The 17,302-nt window shown below is 51.5% G+C and overlaps 1 protein-coding gene across 9 annotated transcripts in view; it reads right to left on the bottom strand.

The window, feature by feature from the left end:
* Positions 1-17,302, bottom strand: part of AGAP1 (ArfGAP with GTPase domain, ankyrin repeat and PH domain 1) — a 529,933-nt gene that overhangs the window by 150,796 nt on the left and 361,835 nt on the right. For 4 of the 9 annotated variants that reach the window (XM_072796783.1, XM_072796785.1, XM_072796784.1 and 1 more), the window contains one exon: positions 13,614-13,772. The exons of the other annotated variants lie outside the window; for them this stretch is intronic. In XM_072796783.1, coding sequence (XP_072652884.1) covers positions 13,614-13,772 — 159 coding nt within the window. The remainder of the gene's footprint in view (positions 1-13,613; positions 13,773-17,302) is intronic. 9 annotated transcript variants of the gene reach the window in all.

The raw sequence follows: 17,302 nt of genomic DNA, 5'->3' as shown, positions 1-17,302 counted from the left end.
AAGGAATATTGTATGAAATAATTTCTTCTAAAACCGATTAATTGTCCAGGAACTTGCGTAAGTGTGACCTGATTGCTAACACTCTGGGTTATAGTTTTTCAGCGGCCGCAGAAGAAAGTCGCGTATAAAAACCAGGTGCTGGCTCAGGTAATAACCCACACCTTGACTGCTTTAGATGGTATCATATGATGATAATTTTTCCAGGATGTGTGGTCTGGATGGATGCTGTTGCTGTACAAATCTCATCTGGGGGCCTGACCCACGTGTCTGGCGGGCGCTGCCACTGCCTTCTGATTGATAGGGGCTGACGTGCCCCCAGACTTCAATTTCCCTCTGCACCCCCACCGTAAAGGCATCTCGCATGGAGTGGTGAAGTAGTGCTTCTGGACACAGGCTTTCCTGGACATTCTGAGGTCAAAGAAAGCAGTCACAAGATTTCTGAGGTGTTGTTTTGGGAAGTAGAGATGCTTATTTGACTTTTTTTACACGGAGGCAAAGCTGGATATGAAATGAGAGTCAACAGCTGGTTGAAAGCTGAGTTTCTGATCTTGGAAATATGAGCCTGCCGTTTTGGAGTACGTTAAAAAATTCTGTTTTCTTGTTATACTACACGTAGAAAATATTTCTCAAGTAGTAATGCTTATCTCACAGTTACGACTTGAGGCCAGCCAGGGACTACTTATTCACAAAACTATGAGAAAGGGAGCGCCCATCTGCAAACTGGCAAGGCTGTGAGCCCAACCACGGCCTGCAGACCAGCCACCACGGGAGAGCACAAGTCCGCGACCACGGCAAGATGGCAAGCCGGGGCGTGGGAAGCGCATACCACGTTCATCGATAACGCCGGCCCCCACGCTGGATCTCAAATGCAACTGCAATTATTTTCCTGTAAGTCAGTATACATTTTAAGACTCTGCCATATACACAAGAAACATTTCCCTGTGACTGTAGTAAGATTTTAAAAACCCCACTGCAGAAATAATGTAGCAATTAAAATGGCATTTATAACTACATATGTTTAAAATGTTTCTTCATACAAAAGGATAAAATTTTAAGTCATTTAAAATAACCATCTGTTTCCTCGTGATATAAAATTTTTAGTATCATTGTATAATTAATATTAATATCACTTTCTGTTAATAATCTTTTCTGTCAGATAATAAAGCAAAGATGTAACAAAAGATACAGTCATTGAAAGAAGTAGGAGGATGCAAAACCAAAGCAATATACAAAAGCTAGAGGAGGACATACAGAGGGTTTGAGGATGACGCTGATCAACCACCACACAGCTGCATCGATCATCTATCTACCTACCTACTTACCATCTATCACCCTACCTACTACCTACCCATCTCATCCTTCCACACATCCACTTTATCTCTTATCATCCATCCATCTATATCTATCTATCTATCTATCTATCTATCTATCTATCTATCTATCTATCACTCTATCTACCTACCTATCTCATCCATCCACCCACCCATCTGCTCACCAGTATGTCCGTCCATCCATCCATCCATCCATCCATCCATCCATCCATCCATCCACTCTACATGATCCATCTACTTCTAACCAACTCACAATTACTTATATTTTTATAACCATTCCTCCCACACTCTTACTTCCATTCCTTCCTTTCTTCTTGGCACCTAATTTTTTTTTAATCCCTGTAGGTCCTTCCGTTTTTGTGTAAATTCTTGTAAATATTAAGATACTTGTACTTGTAAATTCTAAGATAGGGAGCATGGAAGACACTGAAAAAGACTCAATCAAGTTTTATTCTAAAATGAACAAAGTCACCAGGAAGACAGCACTACTAAAGTTTCTTAAGCTACTTGATTCACAGCTTGAGAACCTGAGCAAAACACCGAAGTACAAAATGAACATTTTTCCTGGCTCAGGAGGGATATGAAACCATGAGAAAAAGTCCCAGATTGCTGATCTGAACATCAGATATTTTAACGAGGCAAACACAAAAGATCACTTAAAGTTTTCTTTCTAGCTGGAGTAATATATATATTTGACAAATCTTCTTGTACTGCTCTACTATGTACGATTGGATGCTAGGGTATTAAATGATGCTTTCTATGTTTAAAAAAAATACCCTAAAATTCAAAGTTTGCAACTAAAACTGCAGGGACCCCAAAACAAAAATAATAAAGCACTAAAATAATTTCATAAGATTTTCGACTTCTGTATTTTAGGAAGCTTTAAAATTTTTAACAACACGTTGTTGTGTTGAGGCCAACATGAAATGATGTTACTAAAAATTTCCAGGGGATGAGAAACACAAGTCTCAATGTCAATTCCACCAGAGACTTCTAGCCTTCCTGGAGAATCAGGAGCTGCCTAGACTCAGATGTCCCTTCTCCTGGCGCACCTTGGCCCCACCTCTCCATACATGCGATGAGAACCCATGCTGGCTTGAAGGGCCGCTTGTGAAGTCATATCACTTTTCTCCTGAAAACCACAGGAGCACCCAACTGCCCAGGGTCAATCCCAAGCCTTCTAGGATTCTTGCTCTTATGCTTCATGATCAAATTTGAACTCTTCCAACCCTGTTTGATGTCCCGCTATTCCCTCTGTCATCCCACAACACTCCCTGATGCCTTGTACCCTCAATCTTTGCACACTCTTCCTTCTGCACGGGGTACACGCATGCCCCTAGCCTCCTGGTTGTTATCTGCATTTAAGATCCAATTAATGAGGAATGCCTGGGGTGGCTCAGTGGTTGAGCGTCTGCCTTTGGCTCAGGGCCTAATCCCAGATTCTCAGGATCGAGTCCCACATAGGGCTCCTTGTATGGAGTCTGCTTCTCCTCCCTTTGCCTGTGTCTCTGCCTCTCTTTCTGAGTCTCTCAAGAATAAATAAATAAAATCTTTATATTAAAAAAATCCAATTAATGAATCGGTCTTCCGTGGGGCCACTTCCAAATACATACGGGGCACCACTGCATGTGGTAACAGTGCTTACTGTGTATTTGCTGAATGAATGAATGAATGAATGAACTTTCATACTTTATGTTGGAAAAATACTTCATAATTTACACATTTACGCCAGACCTGATTTCAGAGCCCAAGCGTTTATGTCTTAGTCACCCTTAACCCTCAATCTACTTCTCACCACCTGACAAAGCATATTTCAATCTGTTTACTCATTGATTACCTGTCTCTTTTCCTTTCCCCTTCCACAGACCCAGGAATTACCCGGATCCCTGCTCTCCCACCAGGCCAGGCAGCGGCTGGTACAAAGTAAGTGGGCAATAAATATTTGTGAAATACATGAAGTTAAATAGAAAATTAAATAATTCCTGTGAAATGCACCTAATCTAGATTAACCCTTAAGTAAGCACGGACTTTGCTTGTGATTCCATAATGGGTTGAGATAATTGAATTACGGTAAGAAATTCAGCTTTAAACTCTAACTAGTAACCAATTGTAAAAACACGTACAATGTGTTTTCGACGGTTCGCTATCCATGCTCTCTTCAGACCTGGACACATCCTGGTCAACATGCTCTGTCCTAGGTTAGGGGCGTCAGCTCTGTTAGCAAACAGTTTCTAGAGCACCACACAAAGCATTTTGTTTCAAAGGGGAAATCTTAAAAACTCAATGAATTTTATCACATCAGACTGGGGCAGGCCTTGGCGCTTCTGCAAGCACACGGTGCCAACCTTGTCACATGTGGCCCGTTCTTCCCTGGGGATGCTCTGTGCCCATCCAGGTGTGCTCACTCAAGGACTCAAGAGCGAAACCAGCAGCTAGGGAACAATAGCAAACACTGGGGCTGTGTGTATGATGTGGTCCCAGGCACTCATGAAGGGAGGAGATAAGACGACTCTGAAGACTCTTGTGAAGTTACTTTCTTACAAGAAAATAAGACGAGGGATCCCTGGGTGGCGCAGCGGTTTGGCGCCTGCCTTTGGCCCAGGGCGCGATCCTGGAGACCCAGGATCGAATCCCACATCGGGCTCCCGGTGCATGGAGCCTGCTTCTCCTTCTGCCTGTGTCTCTGCCTCTCTCTCTCTCTCTGTGTGACTATCACAAATAAATAAAAATTAAAAAAAAAAATACTAAAAAAAAAAAAAAAAAAGAAAGAAAACAAGACGAGATGACTCCAGACAATACAATGTGGTCACTGGCTAGACAGTGACAGGAGCAAGGACACTGCTTCTGACTGGGCAGGAGACAAGCAGGTGCACCGTGGAAGCTGGATCCTAGTAAAGCCAGGATGAGAAGGGAGTCTGGGCAGGGCCTGAAGGAGAAGCGAGGAGCCACCTGGGGTGATGCACAGGCAGGAGCTCACCCAGCTCTGAGCAGAGCAGTGGGCTGGAGCCAAGGACAGGGAGATGGGAGCAGGTGGGACAGTGGATAAAGGAACATCAGGAGCCAGACCAGCTGGGGCCTCGTCAGCCAGAAATAAAACATCAGGAACATAGTCTTGTAACAGGGGGAAGCCACTGCAGTGTCACGTGGGGGGAGTGGCAATCTGATTCATGTTTGTTTTTTTTTAGAAGATGAGTCCGGCCAACCTCAGGGAAGGAAAAACACATGGTGGGAGATGAAAGAGGGCCAACAAGGCAGAGCCGTGATGGGACCCGTGGGCAGAGGAGAGGCAGGTCAGTGGGCAGCCTGGTGTGCATTCAGGAAGAGTGGAGAGAACCAGCAGTATGAGCTGATCCCTCGAGGTGAGGCTAAGAGGAACTGTGCGTGTGGCCCGAGCTCCCAGGAGGATGAGATGGTGGATTTCAGAATGAAACCTGGAGTTCCCCCTTGGAAATGCAAGTGGGAGCTGGTTAACAGTCCTCCAAAGTAGGTGGATGGTTACCTGTGTTCAAACGGAGGACAGCGTGGTCCAGCTGGGCATAAGAACTTGGCAGCCTCTGTGTCTAGGACTAGGCCCTCTGGGGGGTGGGGGGCACGCAGGGAGGAGAGAAGGTCTCTGTGTCCAGAGCAACATCAAGGATCTGAGGTCTGACGATGATCCTGACAAATCCCCAAGAAAATAGCAGGAAAATGCAGAGAATGTGTCATAGGAGAAGCCAAGAGAAGTTTCCAGCAAGGAGATTAGAAAGGGAACCAAGGAGCACGCCACGGTTGACAAGGTGAGGGTCTGGCCACAGAAGAGAGCAGTGGTCTCTGGCTGGGACGGGTCAAAGAGGAAGTGGCCAGGGAGTGCTTGGGGATGGTGGGTACGGACAGCTGTCCCAGCAAAGCGTGTCAAGAAGGAAAGCAGGCCAAGGCTTCGAAGCTGCTGAGGGCCCTGGCTGGTGCCAGCAGGAGAGACATTGGGACAGGTATGCATGGTCTGAGGCAGGATCTGACAACTGGGGAGACCCTGGGGACACAGGAAGGAGACAAGAAGAATATAGGAAGAGAGTCCTGGGACCCGGAGCACTGAGGGGTCCAGAGGTGGAGGGCATGACGCTGGCCACGCTCCCTTGTGCAAGCAGGACGCAGAGCAGACACAGCAGCCCAGGTACAGCTGGGGTGGGGGCGGGGGCAGGGGCCTGGGCAGGGGGAGTGAGCCTGCGTCTTCCCCTATTTCCTTGGTAAAGGGAAAAGAGGGTCATCAGGGGACGGAGGAAGTAAAAGATGTGAGAAGAACAAGTTGGAAACAATCATTTTGAAGTCTTATGCTGCGTCACCTTACTTTATGCTACTTAGTGTCAGGACCGTCACCAGGATCTTTCCTGCCACGTGGAGTCACTGCTCTAGTCCAAAGTGCTCAGGATGCCGACAGAATCAGGCTCACATTTCTCATCGTAGCCGTGGTTCGCGACCCCCTAGAAGATCTCAACCTTGGATGCGCTGGGGAACGTTCTGGGGCTCAGGTTCGCTCCTGGCCAAGAGGACACACATCGCCAGCCCTCGGCCCCAGGAACTGGTAATTTTAAAAAGCATCCTCGAGCCCAAGATGTGCAGCCAGATTTGAGATCCCCTGTCCCCCTGTCCTGGAGTCCACCCTCCCAGTTCCTCAACCCCTCTCTATCTGATGTGGGCTTCAGACTCGTCTCTACACCCCTGTCCACTGTGCTGGACACCTCCCAGTGTGGCCTTCTGGAAACAGGGCCCCACAAAAGAAGCCTGCAGGCCAGGTGCATTTGGGTAGAGGTGAGCAGGGGAGCAGGTCAGAGACCTCCCATTCCCTCAGGGCAGTTAAGTGGATGAGCAAAGTCTAGGCCGCCCCCCCCGGGGCTGGGCACCCCACTGCAGCACTTGTACATGGCTGGTTCGCTGAACCTCAACTTGAGATAGGTCTTCTCAGTTTCACTTTGTGGCCCCTAAGTCTGGAAGGTACCATGATTACACCTGCCATCGGGTGTTGTCCACACAGACTCATGTAGGCAACAGACAGACCTGCCAACAGACAAGGCCATCCCGGGCTTGCGGGACCTTTGCTTCCTGGCATGGCGCTCTCGGGGGCAGCCGAGCGGGTGGTAAAGAGGGCGGCGCAGTGCCTGAGACACCATCCGGCCCTGGCCAGCTGGGTGGGGATCATTCTAGGTCTTCATCAGAGGGGCTCTCATGCCTGGCAAGCAGCACTGAACATCAGAGCTGCTGGTAGCAGTGAGGCGGAGGGCAAGTGGCCAGCCTCGGGCTTCTGCCTGGGGAGAGGGTTGGAGACCAAGCTGGAAGGCCTGCAGGGACCAGACACTGCCTGGGGTTGGCTGCAGTAACTCCTCCAAGGCAGGAAACAGGCTGCCTTCTCCCTGGGGGGGGATTACTTAGCTCATGATGGAGGACAGCTCGGGGGCTTCAAGACGGGACCACAGACCCACATTTGCATTGCCTAGCTCACCCCGGCACTACTGACATTTTGGGTGGCATCGCTTTTTGGGGTGGGGATGAGGGTGCTGCCCTGTGGTGCTGAATTTAGCAGCCTCTGTGCTACTAGGTCTCAGGAGCACACCCCTCTCTCTGCCCCTTAGCTGCGACAACCCCAAGTGTCTCCAGATAGAGCCACATGTCCCTGAGGGTGGGGAGAGGGGACAAAACTACCCCTGGTTGAGAAATCGGGTCCAGAAGAAGATGCTGAGGGCCAGAGCAGGCTAAGACACTTAGTGCAGGTGCTATAGCACCGGGCCACAGGATCCCTCCTTCTCAGCTGTTTAAAATGATTTCTAGACTTCTGCTGGGGAAAATGAGGACTGCCAGCCTTCAAGCATGAAATCTACTGCTCCCTGTTCTGATATTGGGGGCAGTGTTTTCTCCGGTCAGCACCTGCTGCTAGAAATAGCTGGCAGGAGAGGACTAAGGAGATAAAGTATAAAGTAACAACGTTTTGATTGAGAGGGGAAAAAAAAATACACCTTTCCCCCCCCCTGTGGCCAGTTACCCTAGGAAGCTTCTGCTTTCTCCTTGGCCACATGCAGAGAGAGGAAAGCAGGCTCTGAGCACAGAGGGAGCCGGGGTCATCCCTTTAATTAGGCCGAGCGGCCCAGCGAGGGGAGCGGACCTTGGCGGCTGAGACAGGGTGTCCGGCTTTGAGAGATGAGAGCCCACGGGCCCTTTAACACCGCGCTAAGCTGAAGGTTGATGACAAACCCCAGGGAATGCTTTTTGAATGCCAGCCAGGACCGGAGAGGAACTGATGATAAAGGGGAGAGTTCAGGAGAAACCAGAGAAGGGAAAACATTATTTCCTTTAAAAGCAAGCTTTATAGAGATAAACAACTTCTATGGATACAATATTAAGAATTCGAGTCTCTTTTAAAAAAGACAAAAAAAAAAAAAAAAAAAAACCCTCCCTTAAAACCGCAGAGGGGGAAACTAGAAGCTTTGGAAATCAGAAAGATCTGGGTTTGAATTTTGGCTAATTATTAAGAGTCTTGCGTTTCTCAGCCTGTTTGAACCTCGGTCATCAAACGGCGACGGTGATTCTCAGAAAGTGAACATTAGACACAGAGAGGCCGCGGACAACAAAGGCAGTCCCCACCTTGACCTCCTCCTTTCCACCCTCACGAAAATCCTGCAAATGAAGCCTCCTGGTCCGAGCGGCGGCGTCACACTACCACCACCTGCTGGAGACAGGCCGAAATTGTCAGCATAATCGCCAAGGAGAGAAAAAAGTGCTCAAACTGTACCAGTTAGAATGGATGGACGGACTGTAAACATCCCAGCACCCGCTTACAGCACCCTCTCTGCCCCCGAGGGGATGCCTGGCCAGCCTCGGGTCAGCGCCCAGGACGGGAAAAACAGAGAGACGTGTGGGACGTACAACTAGCAGAGCTGAAACTTGTGTGTTTCATCTCTATGGTTACAACAGCCGTGCCAAAAAAAAAAAAAGTTCATAATGAGAAAAAGTCTTTAAAAACCTCAAAGGCTTCAGACTCAGGATCAATGGTCCAATAACAGATTCTGGTACATACTGGCTGGAAGGTGCATGATTCAACTGTTGGAGGGAGACACACATGTGCACACACGCCTTCACGGAGAAGACTGAGCACGGTGTGTGTACTTGGCACTGTCAGGGTGGCTGTCCGTGGGCCGGGGGTGGAGGCAGGTGGAGGCAGGGTCCCAGAGACGTGCTTTAGAGCCATTTGAAGCAATGCAATATTCACGGCGATGGCCAGCCAGGGCAGCAAAGATTAACTGTTGGAATGGAGCAATCGGGGGACGGGGTGGAGCCATCAAAACAACCTGACAGCCCAGGGGTGGGGGGAGCGTGGCTGCCACGGCAACAGCAACAGTTGAGGCCCTCGGCCCTGGGCTGGCACTGGGGGGACACACGGCACCGCCGGCCTGCCCGGCTCGCTGAGAGGCTCAGGACGCACACAGGACGCAGACGTCGGCGCACACCTTCTGCACAGGTGTGATGCATCGAAACACGCATTTTGCCTTGGAGCGAGATATGACAACCAAGCATCTACAAACGACCCCCGGGGGTCCCCTGCTACCCGCGGTACTGTGAACTCTCGGCTAACACTTCTAGAGAAAATTACCTACAGAGAAAAATGATTAATCCAAAGAAAGAAATTACAGGCTCCCAATAAGACTCACGGAAACTCTCAGCCAATAGTTGTTGCAGAGATAATTGTTCTGAATCTATCAATAAAGCTAAGCTGCCCCTTCATTGACTGCAAACAACAATTTCTTTCACCCAGGATTATAAGTTGGTGTTCACAGGCTCACTGCTGCCATTACGGTGATAAACAGTTTAAACCACAACAGGGTCTGACATGTAGATCAATTCTGCCTCCATAAAGAATCTACACAAGAGGTTCCAGGACAGGAATTTACAGCCACCAGTTTTTATTCCCTCTTGCTGCAAAAATTACTTCTGTCAAACACTTAGGAGAGTGAGGAAAAATGTAAAAAAATTAATTTTTCATGTACTGGCGGAGCAGCCTCTTCCAATGCAGAAGCTCAAGATGAATACGTTTCCGCATTTAAAAAATTATGCCGAGCAGCATGTGGTGCTTCGCCGAAGAGGGACCCAATCCTCCGCGCTGCTCGCAACCGGCAGACAGCAATTTGAAACCCTGAACTGAGCTGTCTGGATTTCCTCTAAGGGCAGATGCGGGTCTCATGTTAGCAACGCCAAATTATATTAGACATTTAATTTTAAACCTCAGGTACTTAATGTAAAACCTTACAACAGTAATAGTCATAAAGCAGTGGGGCATTCCATTTCACAGAATGGATTCTTCTTCTCCTCCTCCCTTAATTTAACCAGAACCTCTTGTTTTGTAGTTTTGCACGCTACAAAGTAATCTATCTAATTAGGAGTTGCTCACAGCTGCTTAAAAGAGAGAAGCCCCCAGGGTACCTGCGCCTTCGGAGGAGAAGCCTTTCAGAAGTTCTCTGGAGCCAAAGTCTTAATTTAGTGTGGACGAGGGGGCAGAGAAAAATTGACTCCCAATGTTTGTTGTTATTATGTCTTATAATAAAAGTGGATGACAATGGGAAGGCAAATTCACCAATTCAGGGGCATTTGGATTCAAAAGCTGCTTAGCTTCTCTCTGTCCCTGCTGCTAGCACAGTGTAAGCTTTTGTGACGCTGACATCCAGACCAGATACTCGGGGGAGGGGGGAGGAGAGGGGGCGAACAAAATAAAATGATTAAAAAAAGGAAAGAGGGTGGGATTTGTATCAACCGCAACTTGAGAAGAAAAGAAAAAAGCATGACAGAAAGCTCTTAATCATGTTTGTTTCTTTTGTGATTGTTTCCCGGCGCGGCAGGAAATGTTGATGTCCAAGTTGAGGTCTGGAAATCCATTCATAAATGCGTTTTCTTGAAGTCGCCTGTCAGATCCGATGGCCCCGACGTTCATTAAAAATTGCCGTGGCTCTGGCGACGTGATGGATCACGCAAGGCAGGGACGGCGCGCAGCAGCAGGAGCCAGGACGCTACGGTCACTGTAGGCGGGGACAGGGCTTCTCGACACCCAGGTGGACCAGCATATGGGGGGGGGGTGACCTGGAGCTCCCACCGAGCGAGTCCCGGTGGGCCTGGCTGGCTGCATTTCTAGCCAACTCCCGGGGCTGCCGAGGCCAGAGCGCTGGTTGTCAAACTTCAGCGTGCACATCGTCCCGCGCAGGGCTTGCGAACACGGGCTGCCGCGGCCTGGCCCTGAGCTTCAGATTCGGTGGGTCTGGGACGAGACTAGGAATGTGCACCTGCAACCAGCTCTGGGGGAGCAGGGGGGCGGGGGCGGGAGGCGGAGGTGGGGGGCGTTGGCGGCGGCGGGTCTGGGAAGCACCGACGTGTTCTCAAGGTTGCATCCGGGCCCTTACCGGAGTGGGACTTTGGACGAGCGACGTGTAGCGGCGTCTCTCCACCCGTCAGGTGGAGCTAACATCAGTATCGACTCCCTGAAGATGAAAGGAGATCTTCCACACGAGGCCCTCCGTAAATAGCTCCCGTTACTGTTACTGCTGCTGTTTCTCTTTTCAACCTCCCCTGGTTGTGACGTGCAGTCAACCCTCAGAAAACAGAGGCATAAAGAAGGATCGCGCAAGAGCGTAGGAATCCTCCTCCTGTCCAGCATCCCGCTGTCTTTCCGGATCTTTGCTACTTAAATAATGCCAGCTCTGAGCCTTAAAATTAAGATGCGAGTTATTAATTTTGCCGTTCAGACCTCTTGGTCCTCTTCCGGTCCCGCCTGCACCCATTCTGCTGACACAGAGCTCCCACTGGCCCCTTCGCGTCACGGCGGCTCTGCAGCTGCTGCATTTCCCCTTTCCCTCCTCCCTGAGCCCTTTCCAAACTGCCTCAGTGCTTATAATAACTTCCTCTTGCGGTTTGGCACCCAAAAACCCCAACTGGTCTTAAGCGCTGCTCAAGTTTGATTCTCTCTGAGCGGCTCTCCTTGTCTGACTGTCCCTAAACCACGGGGGCTCTCCCGCAAGTTCCCCGTCCACGGCCCACGGCGGGGTGACTCAGGGCCAGACGGGAGCTCCTCACCTCCCGTGTTCGGGGTCCAGGCTCTGTGGCCTCAGGGAGCCTGACTAGTCTTTACTGAACGTGCTGTTGGAATGAAGAATGGACGTGAACAGATGAGAAACCACTTTATCGATATAAAACAGCATTCATGTAGGCAAGCTTGGTCTCTTAGAGGAACTTTCTAAATGTGTGCGCAGGGACCAGTGCGATCATCTTCTGAGGAATGCCACTTCCAAGCAAACGGAGGGGCTGGAAATAACGGAGTCCTGTGCTCTGGTGCTGTGAAGCGCCCACTGCACACACGCCCAGCCAGACGCAAAGACCTGCGACCCAGGGCGGGGAGTTACCTGGTGAGTCTTAGTCACAGGGATAACTGTGCAGGTTTGCATAGAACGGACTTAGATGAGTATACCGTTTCCCATGCCTTTTCTAGAAAATATATATATATTTTTAAAGTAGGTTCCGTACCCAGCGTGGAGCCCAATGTGGGGCTTGTACTCAGGAGCCTGGGATCAAGCTCTGAGCTGAGATCAAGTGCCAGATGCTTAACCAACTGAGCCACCCAGGTGCCCCTATAAGTAAAGGGGGGCAAAGATCGGGGGTGATGGTCTCTCTCTGGAACTTGCTCTTTTATCCCCCTTCTCCCCAAATAGAACTCCCACAGCACCTCAGGAGCAGAACTCAAACGCTGTCACTCAGGCCGTGCTGGGGGCTCCTCAACGCAGAGGAGGAAAGTTCTAGAAGGTCCCTGCTGGACAAGGCAGGGCCAAGGGGGTGTGCCTAGCAGGCTCTGGAAACCCCTCTGCAGAAAGGCAGCGATGGAGTAAACCCAGCGGGCTAGTGATACCGACCGAAAACATCACCTCCATTCAAAGCATCTGATGATGCGGTAATTAGGTGAACTGCTTGCTCCTCCTAAGAAAACCAAGTCGCTGTGAGGACAGCAGCAGACACTGAGCTACAGAGGCCTCGGGCCAGGTGCTGGGCTCACACCTAAACCCGAGGGAGGGAAGCACGCCCGTTCCTCAGATGAGACAGGCTCGTGGAGGGAGGATGGTGGCGATGCTCTGAGAACAGGCCGTGTGATGGGAAGTCCCTTCCGGGGCAGGGGACGGCGGTGAGCACTCAGACGTCACAATTCCAAGGGACCAAACTCCAGGTGCTTCGTCTTCGGTGAGTCCGACCCCCTCCCCTGGGGTTCTCAGGGCATCGCAGACATCTGCTGCCTCCCACGTGTCTTCCCCTGGGTGAGGAAGGAGCACCGGGCCGCGCCACAAGCTCTCCCAGACCCACGCTGCTCCTCAGACTCCGTTTCTCCTCCGCACCTTAGTCTGGAGATGTCCGTACTGAGAGCCTTCACTTGGCAGGTCTGCCAGAGGGAGGCGAGTAACTAGAAATAAGGATTATGTTTACCCAAAGCAAACGTCCTGCTGTAGCAGCTGGTAGGTCTATAGGGAAGACCTGATGCTGAATCTTTTAATTAGAACAAATTATGCTAAAATTACTTTAAAACCCTGCCTGATGGATGACATACAACAGTGGGAATTCCGTTAAATACCGGTGAACAGGCCATAGACAAGATGCCACAGGCAAAGCTGCAAAGCCAGCGCAGCCTCGAAAGTCCGTAATTCATGATTCCTCACAAACATCAAGACAGCTCCCGACGTCCACACTCATCTCCCAAAAAGCTGCCCACACTCACCGAAAAAAAATAAAAATAAAAATAAAAAAAATAAAGAGGTGGGTGGCAGGGGAACTCTCCAAAATGTAGAGGGTACATCAGGAATTTGGGGAAAATGAGCATGAATGATGTGTTTTCCTTTCATGAAAAAACACACATACCCCAAGCCCTGGCGATGTGAAGTGTGCAGCGGTGGTGGAAGCGTGGCCCGGGTCCCACAGGAAAGCGTGACCCCAACGTGGGTTCTGCATTATTGCTCGCCTCCTGTCACGGGACCGTGGGGAAGCCACTCTGCCCCGTGTGCAGCCTCACTCCCCAAATCTGACAGGCCACCTGCTCCTCCCTGACCAACAGGAACACGTGGGACGGTGTGCGTGAGACCTCGGTCAAGGACCAAATGCTCCTGCACGGATCAAAGGGGACACGCGCACCGCTCACGCGGCCGCCCCACGGGGCCTGCACTCGGGGCGCCGCACCCGGCCCCTGGCTCACACCGAGGACCGTGGGGGGCCGCGGGTCCGTGGGGCTGCGCCCTCTCTTACCACTGCTGATGGCCGAGTTTGCAATGACCGTAGCCTCACTCCACTGGTCGGCACTGGAGACTGAGTAGGAGCGCTGCTGCATGCCATCCGGCCGGCCGCTGAAGGAGCCCAGGCTGACGCCGCTCGCCATCTGAGACCCAGACGCACTAGTGACATTCCCTAGGAATAAACAAGTCAGGTGAACACCACCTCGGACTGCAGACCCCAGAAGCCAGCACGACTTAGTCTAGAGGCCCAAGTGCTTGCACACGGTGGGTCGTAGCACCGGGAGCAGCTGGCGTCCTGCCCCAGTGGAAGATGGAAGATCCGGGAGGACAGACACGGTGCAGCAGATCTCCGGGGGCCTGGAAGCGCACTGCCAAGGGCCCTAACCGCACAACACGATCCTGAACGAAGACGGCCACGCAACGCCGCCTCTGGGTGGAGCAGAGGTGAAGACCAAGACCCACTTCTGGGAGAAGCCGCGGACCCGCAGGCCGGCGAGACGGACCCTACAGGGGCCCCCGCCGTGCCAACGTACCAACGGAAGTGACGATGACCACGGATGGCAGCCAGCTGCCTGGTGCCCGAGACGACGTTCACGGTGAAGCTATAGTTTACGATCAGCGCGGATCAAAGCTGCGAGACGGGACATCGGAGGAAACGCAGGCTTAACCCAGGTACGTGTACCCTTACCCCCAAGGAGGCCAAGCAGGGAGACACAGCCGAAGCCACGCGCGACCACACGGGGCGGCGACGGACGGAAATACGGTCCGAAGCTCAACATCGGAATGAACGATTTTCGTCTCACGCCAATTTCAGACTCAAAAGCATGGATCCAGCGCCCGCCTGAAGCCCGGCCCGTCATACCTTGTGCAAGTGAATTGATTTGTTGGATGCGGATCTTCAGAGATACCAGGTTGGTTTGGTTTTGAACTCTCCTCTGATTATTTTAGTTTGGAACCAATTAAGTTCTAAACTGTTTTAATAGAAGGCTTTCCTAGCACAAGGTTTTACGTGCAGAGACGGGATCCGCGGCTTCCGCATCTGACCAATTACCAGAATTATCCATGGAGCTTTTTAAAAATAGAGGCTTCAAAATATTTGTATTTTGATTCCGAAGGCCTGGGGCAGAGTGGGGGCGCGGCGCTTAAGAGAATACACACTTTCCACGGCACTGTGGTGGTCCTGGGGGGCCGCCAGAGGTAGGGAGCAGGACTCCGCTATGAATAACCCACCTGACTGTGTCCCGCAGAGCACGGGCAGGTCACAAACTCACCTACTGAAATGTGTATGTGAGCGATGTAACAAACAAGCGGCCAATGGAGATGAGTGATTTTGCTTCAAAAAATATATTTCTATTTTAACAAATGCTACCGATTTTTTCTTTTCTTTTTTTTTAATGCTACCGATTTTATGCTGTTACTTGACCCGGGCACACTTCGAATGTCATGAGCAGCTCTTTCTAGGGAGGCCTATCCGATTCCAGAAAAAAAGCCAAAAGAGTGACACCTCGGGAACTATAGAGTAGGAGGAGGACACAGATCCTCCTAAGAGTGGTTCTCAGATCAACGGCAGCAGCATCGCCCGAGAGCATGTTAGGGATGCAGACCCCCAGGCCCCACTCGCCTTCACCCCTGCTTTTCCAGAAGATGCTCAGGTAACGTGCGTGCACGTGAAATTCTGAGTGCACCTGCCAAAGCTCAGACACCAGAGAGGACTACGAACATGGAACAGCAGCTATGACTGGAGCTCTTCACCACCCCGGACTCCTGATGGCAAACATGCCTGAGGGAAGCACGCAGGACTGCAGGTCAGGAGCCTGGGTCTTGGCTCCTCTGTCTACAGCTGCAGCGTCTTGAGCCAGTTTAACCATCTCCCTCCTAGGACCGAGGTGCTGATATTCGGGCACGCTCAGGCCCTAAAATCCTGGAAGCACACATGGCCTGAATGACAGAGCTGGCTGGCATTCCCAGAGCCCCCCGGAGGCCTGGGAGGACGGCCGGGCATCTGGCAGTAAGGGACACAGCTCAGGCTCCTCGGGGACCCTCTATATTTAGGGCATCCTAAAGCTGTTTCCTGGATGGGCTTCTCCTCCGCCAGGCCCCTATTACAACAGGGGCTCAGACCACTGCAGGGCAGCATCTGGGGAGCGGATGAGTGCTCCCACCGGGAAGCTCAGTGTGGGTCCCCCCTGCAGCCTGTGTCCGTACCTGTGTCTTCCTGCTGCCTTCCTGCCACATACTTCCTCTGTCCTGCTCTCCTGGGGGGGTGCCCACTGGGGCTGCAGCCGCGGGCTTCTCGTCGGGCTCCACCATGGGCAGCAGGTGTGTGAGAGGGGCGTGAAATGGGTTGTGTGTTCCCAGGCTCCCTCCATGAGCAGTTACCTGGGGCTGGCTGTCCCCGGGGCTGGCTGGGAGACCCCTCCCCTTGCCCCACGGGGCCCACGCTGGACTCTGTGCCACTTCTGCTCGCCCTGGGGCTCACATCCCCTGACCCTGGGCCCGCCCTTCCCGGTGCAGATCCTGATCTCACACACCTACACTCAGAGCCACGCTGGGGGCCAGGCTCCCCTCCTCCGGAGCCCCAAAGCCACTTGTACTTTCATCACATGAATTCTCAGCACACAAGGGCTTCGGGGCCTTGCTAATATTTTTATGGTAGCAGAAAAGAGAAAGATGGAAAAAGGTCAGAGAGAACGAGAAGATCCACAGAAGTTGTGACCCCACTGCCGAGCCAGCCCGCGGGCACACCTGCCGTTTGGCAAAAACATCAAGGAGATCATTCATGTCCTCCTTTCGTGCCCAACCCCACCTGTGACAAGTCACCATCAAGTGGGCTCTGTCCACAAAAGCTCATCTTACACCAGCTCTAGGTACACAGGCCAAAAGCACCTGAAGATCCCAAGACACCCTCACTGTCTCTGCCTTTGGGCCGATGATGACAGGACGACATGATGACACTTGAGCCCGCTGCGCAGCTTCCCTTTGAGCGTGGCTCCCGGAAGACGACCAGCCTAAAAACCTCCTGATACACTTCCTTGAGAAAAGGCAGAGGGAAGTTGCCAAGTGCACCTGTCCCCGACTACGTGAGGCACAATCCCAGGGGCACCCACAAGCACACGGCACAGCCACGTCGGTCTGAACTCGGACTGGAGCGCGTGCAACGTTCTAATGGAGGTTACCGGACAAAGCGCTCATCTTAGGTGGACAAACTCTCCATCTCCAGGACAAACAGCCACTGTGGAAAGAGAGTAGGTTCCCTGAAACGTTCACACTGAAGCAAATCTACGTGCCGGTGGTGGTCATGGGTCTGCAGCTGGTCCCCTGGTTCTTAAACTTCTAGCTCTGGGTCAAAGGAAATTTTAAGCACAAGTTCAATATATAAAGCTGCTGGGGGAGCAGGTCTGGGGTTTGGCTCCTGAGGGGATCCCCCAGCTGGGCCGTGTGGCGTGAAGAACCTCCTGGCCAGACTGTGTGCTCCTGGTGTCGGATGTGGAACTAGTGCAAGACCCAAAACAGCGGTGAGGGCTTCTTCGGAGAGCCGAGCCTGAGGGCCGTCCAGCGTGTGAGGCTCTCATCCCAACCACGCTCAACCCCCACCCGTGGACTCACGATAAACTATATGACTGAGCTCTGGCCACGTGAATGTGTGTATATGGACACACGGTCCCAAAAGTAAAATTTTAAAAAAGATCCGTAGACTTGCGG

This window comes from Canis lupus, chromosome 24, assembly GCF_048164855.1.
Source record: "Canis lupus baileyi chromosome 24, mCanLup2.hap1, whole genome shotgun sequence".
NCBI classification, from domain to species: Eukaryota; Metazoa; Chordata; class Mammalia; order Carnivora; family Canidae; genus Canis; species Canis lupus.
Note: the sequence above shows the minus strand (reverse complement) of the source record. Positions and strands in the feature narration are given on the sequence as shown.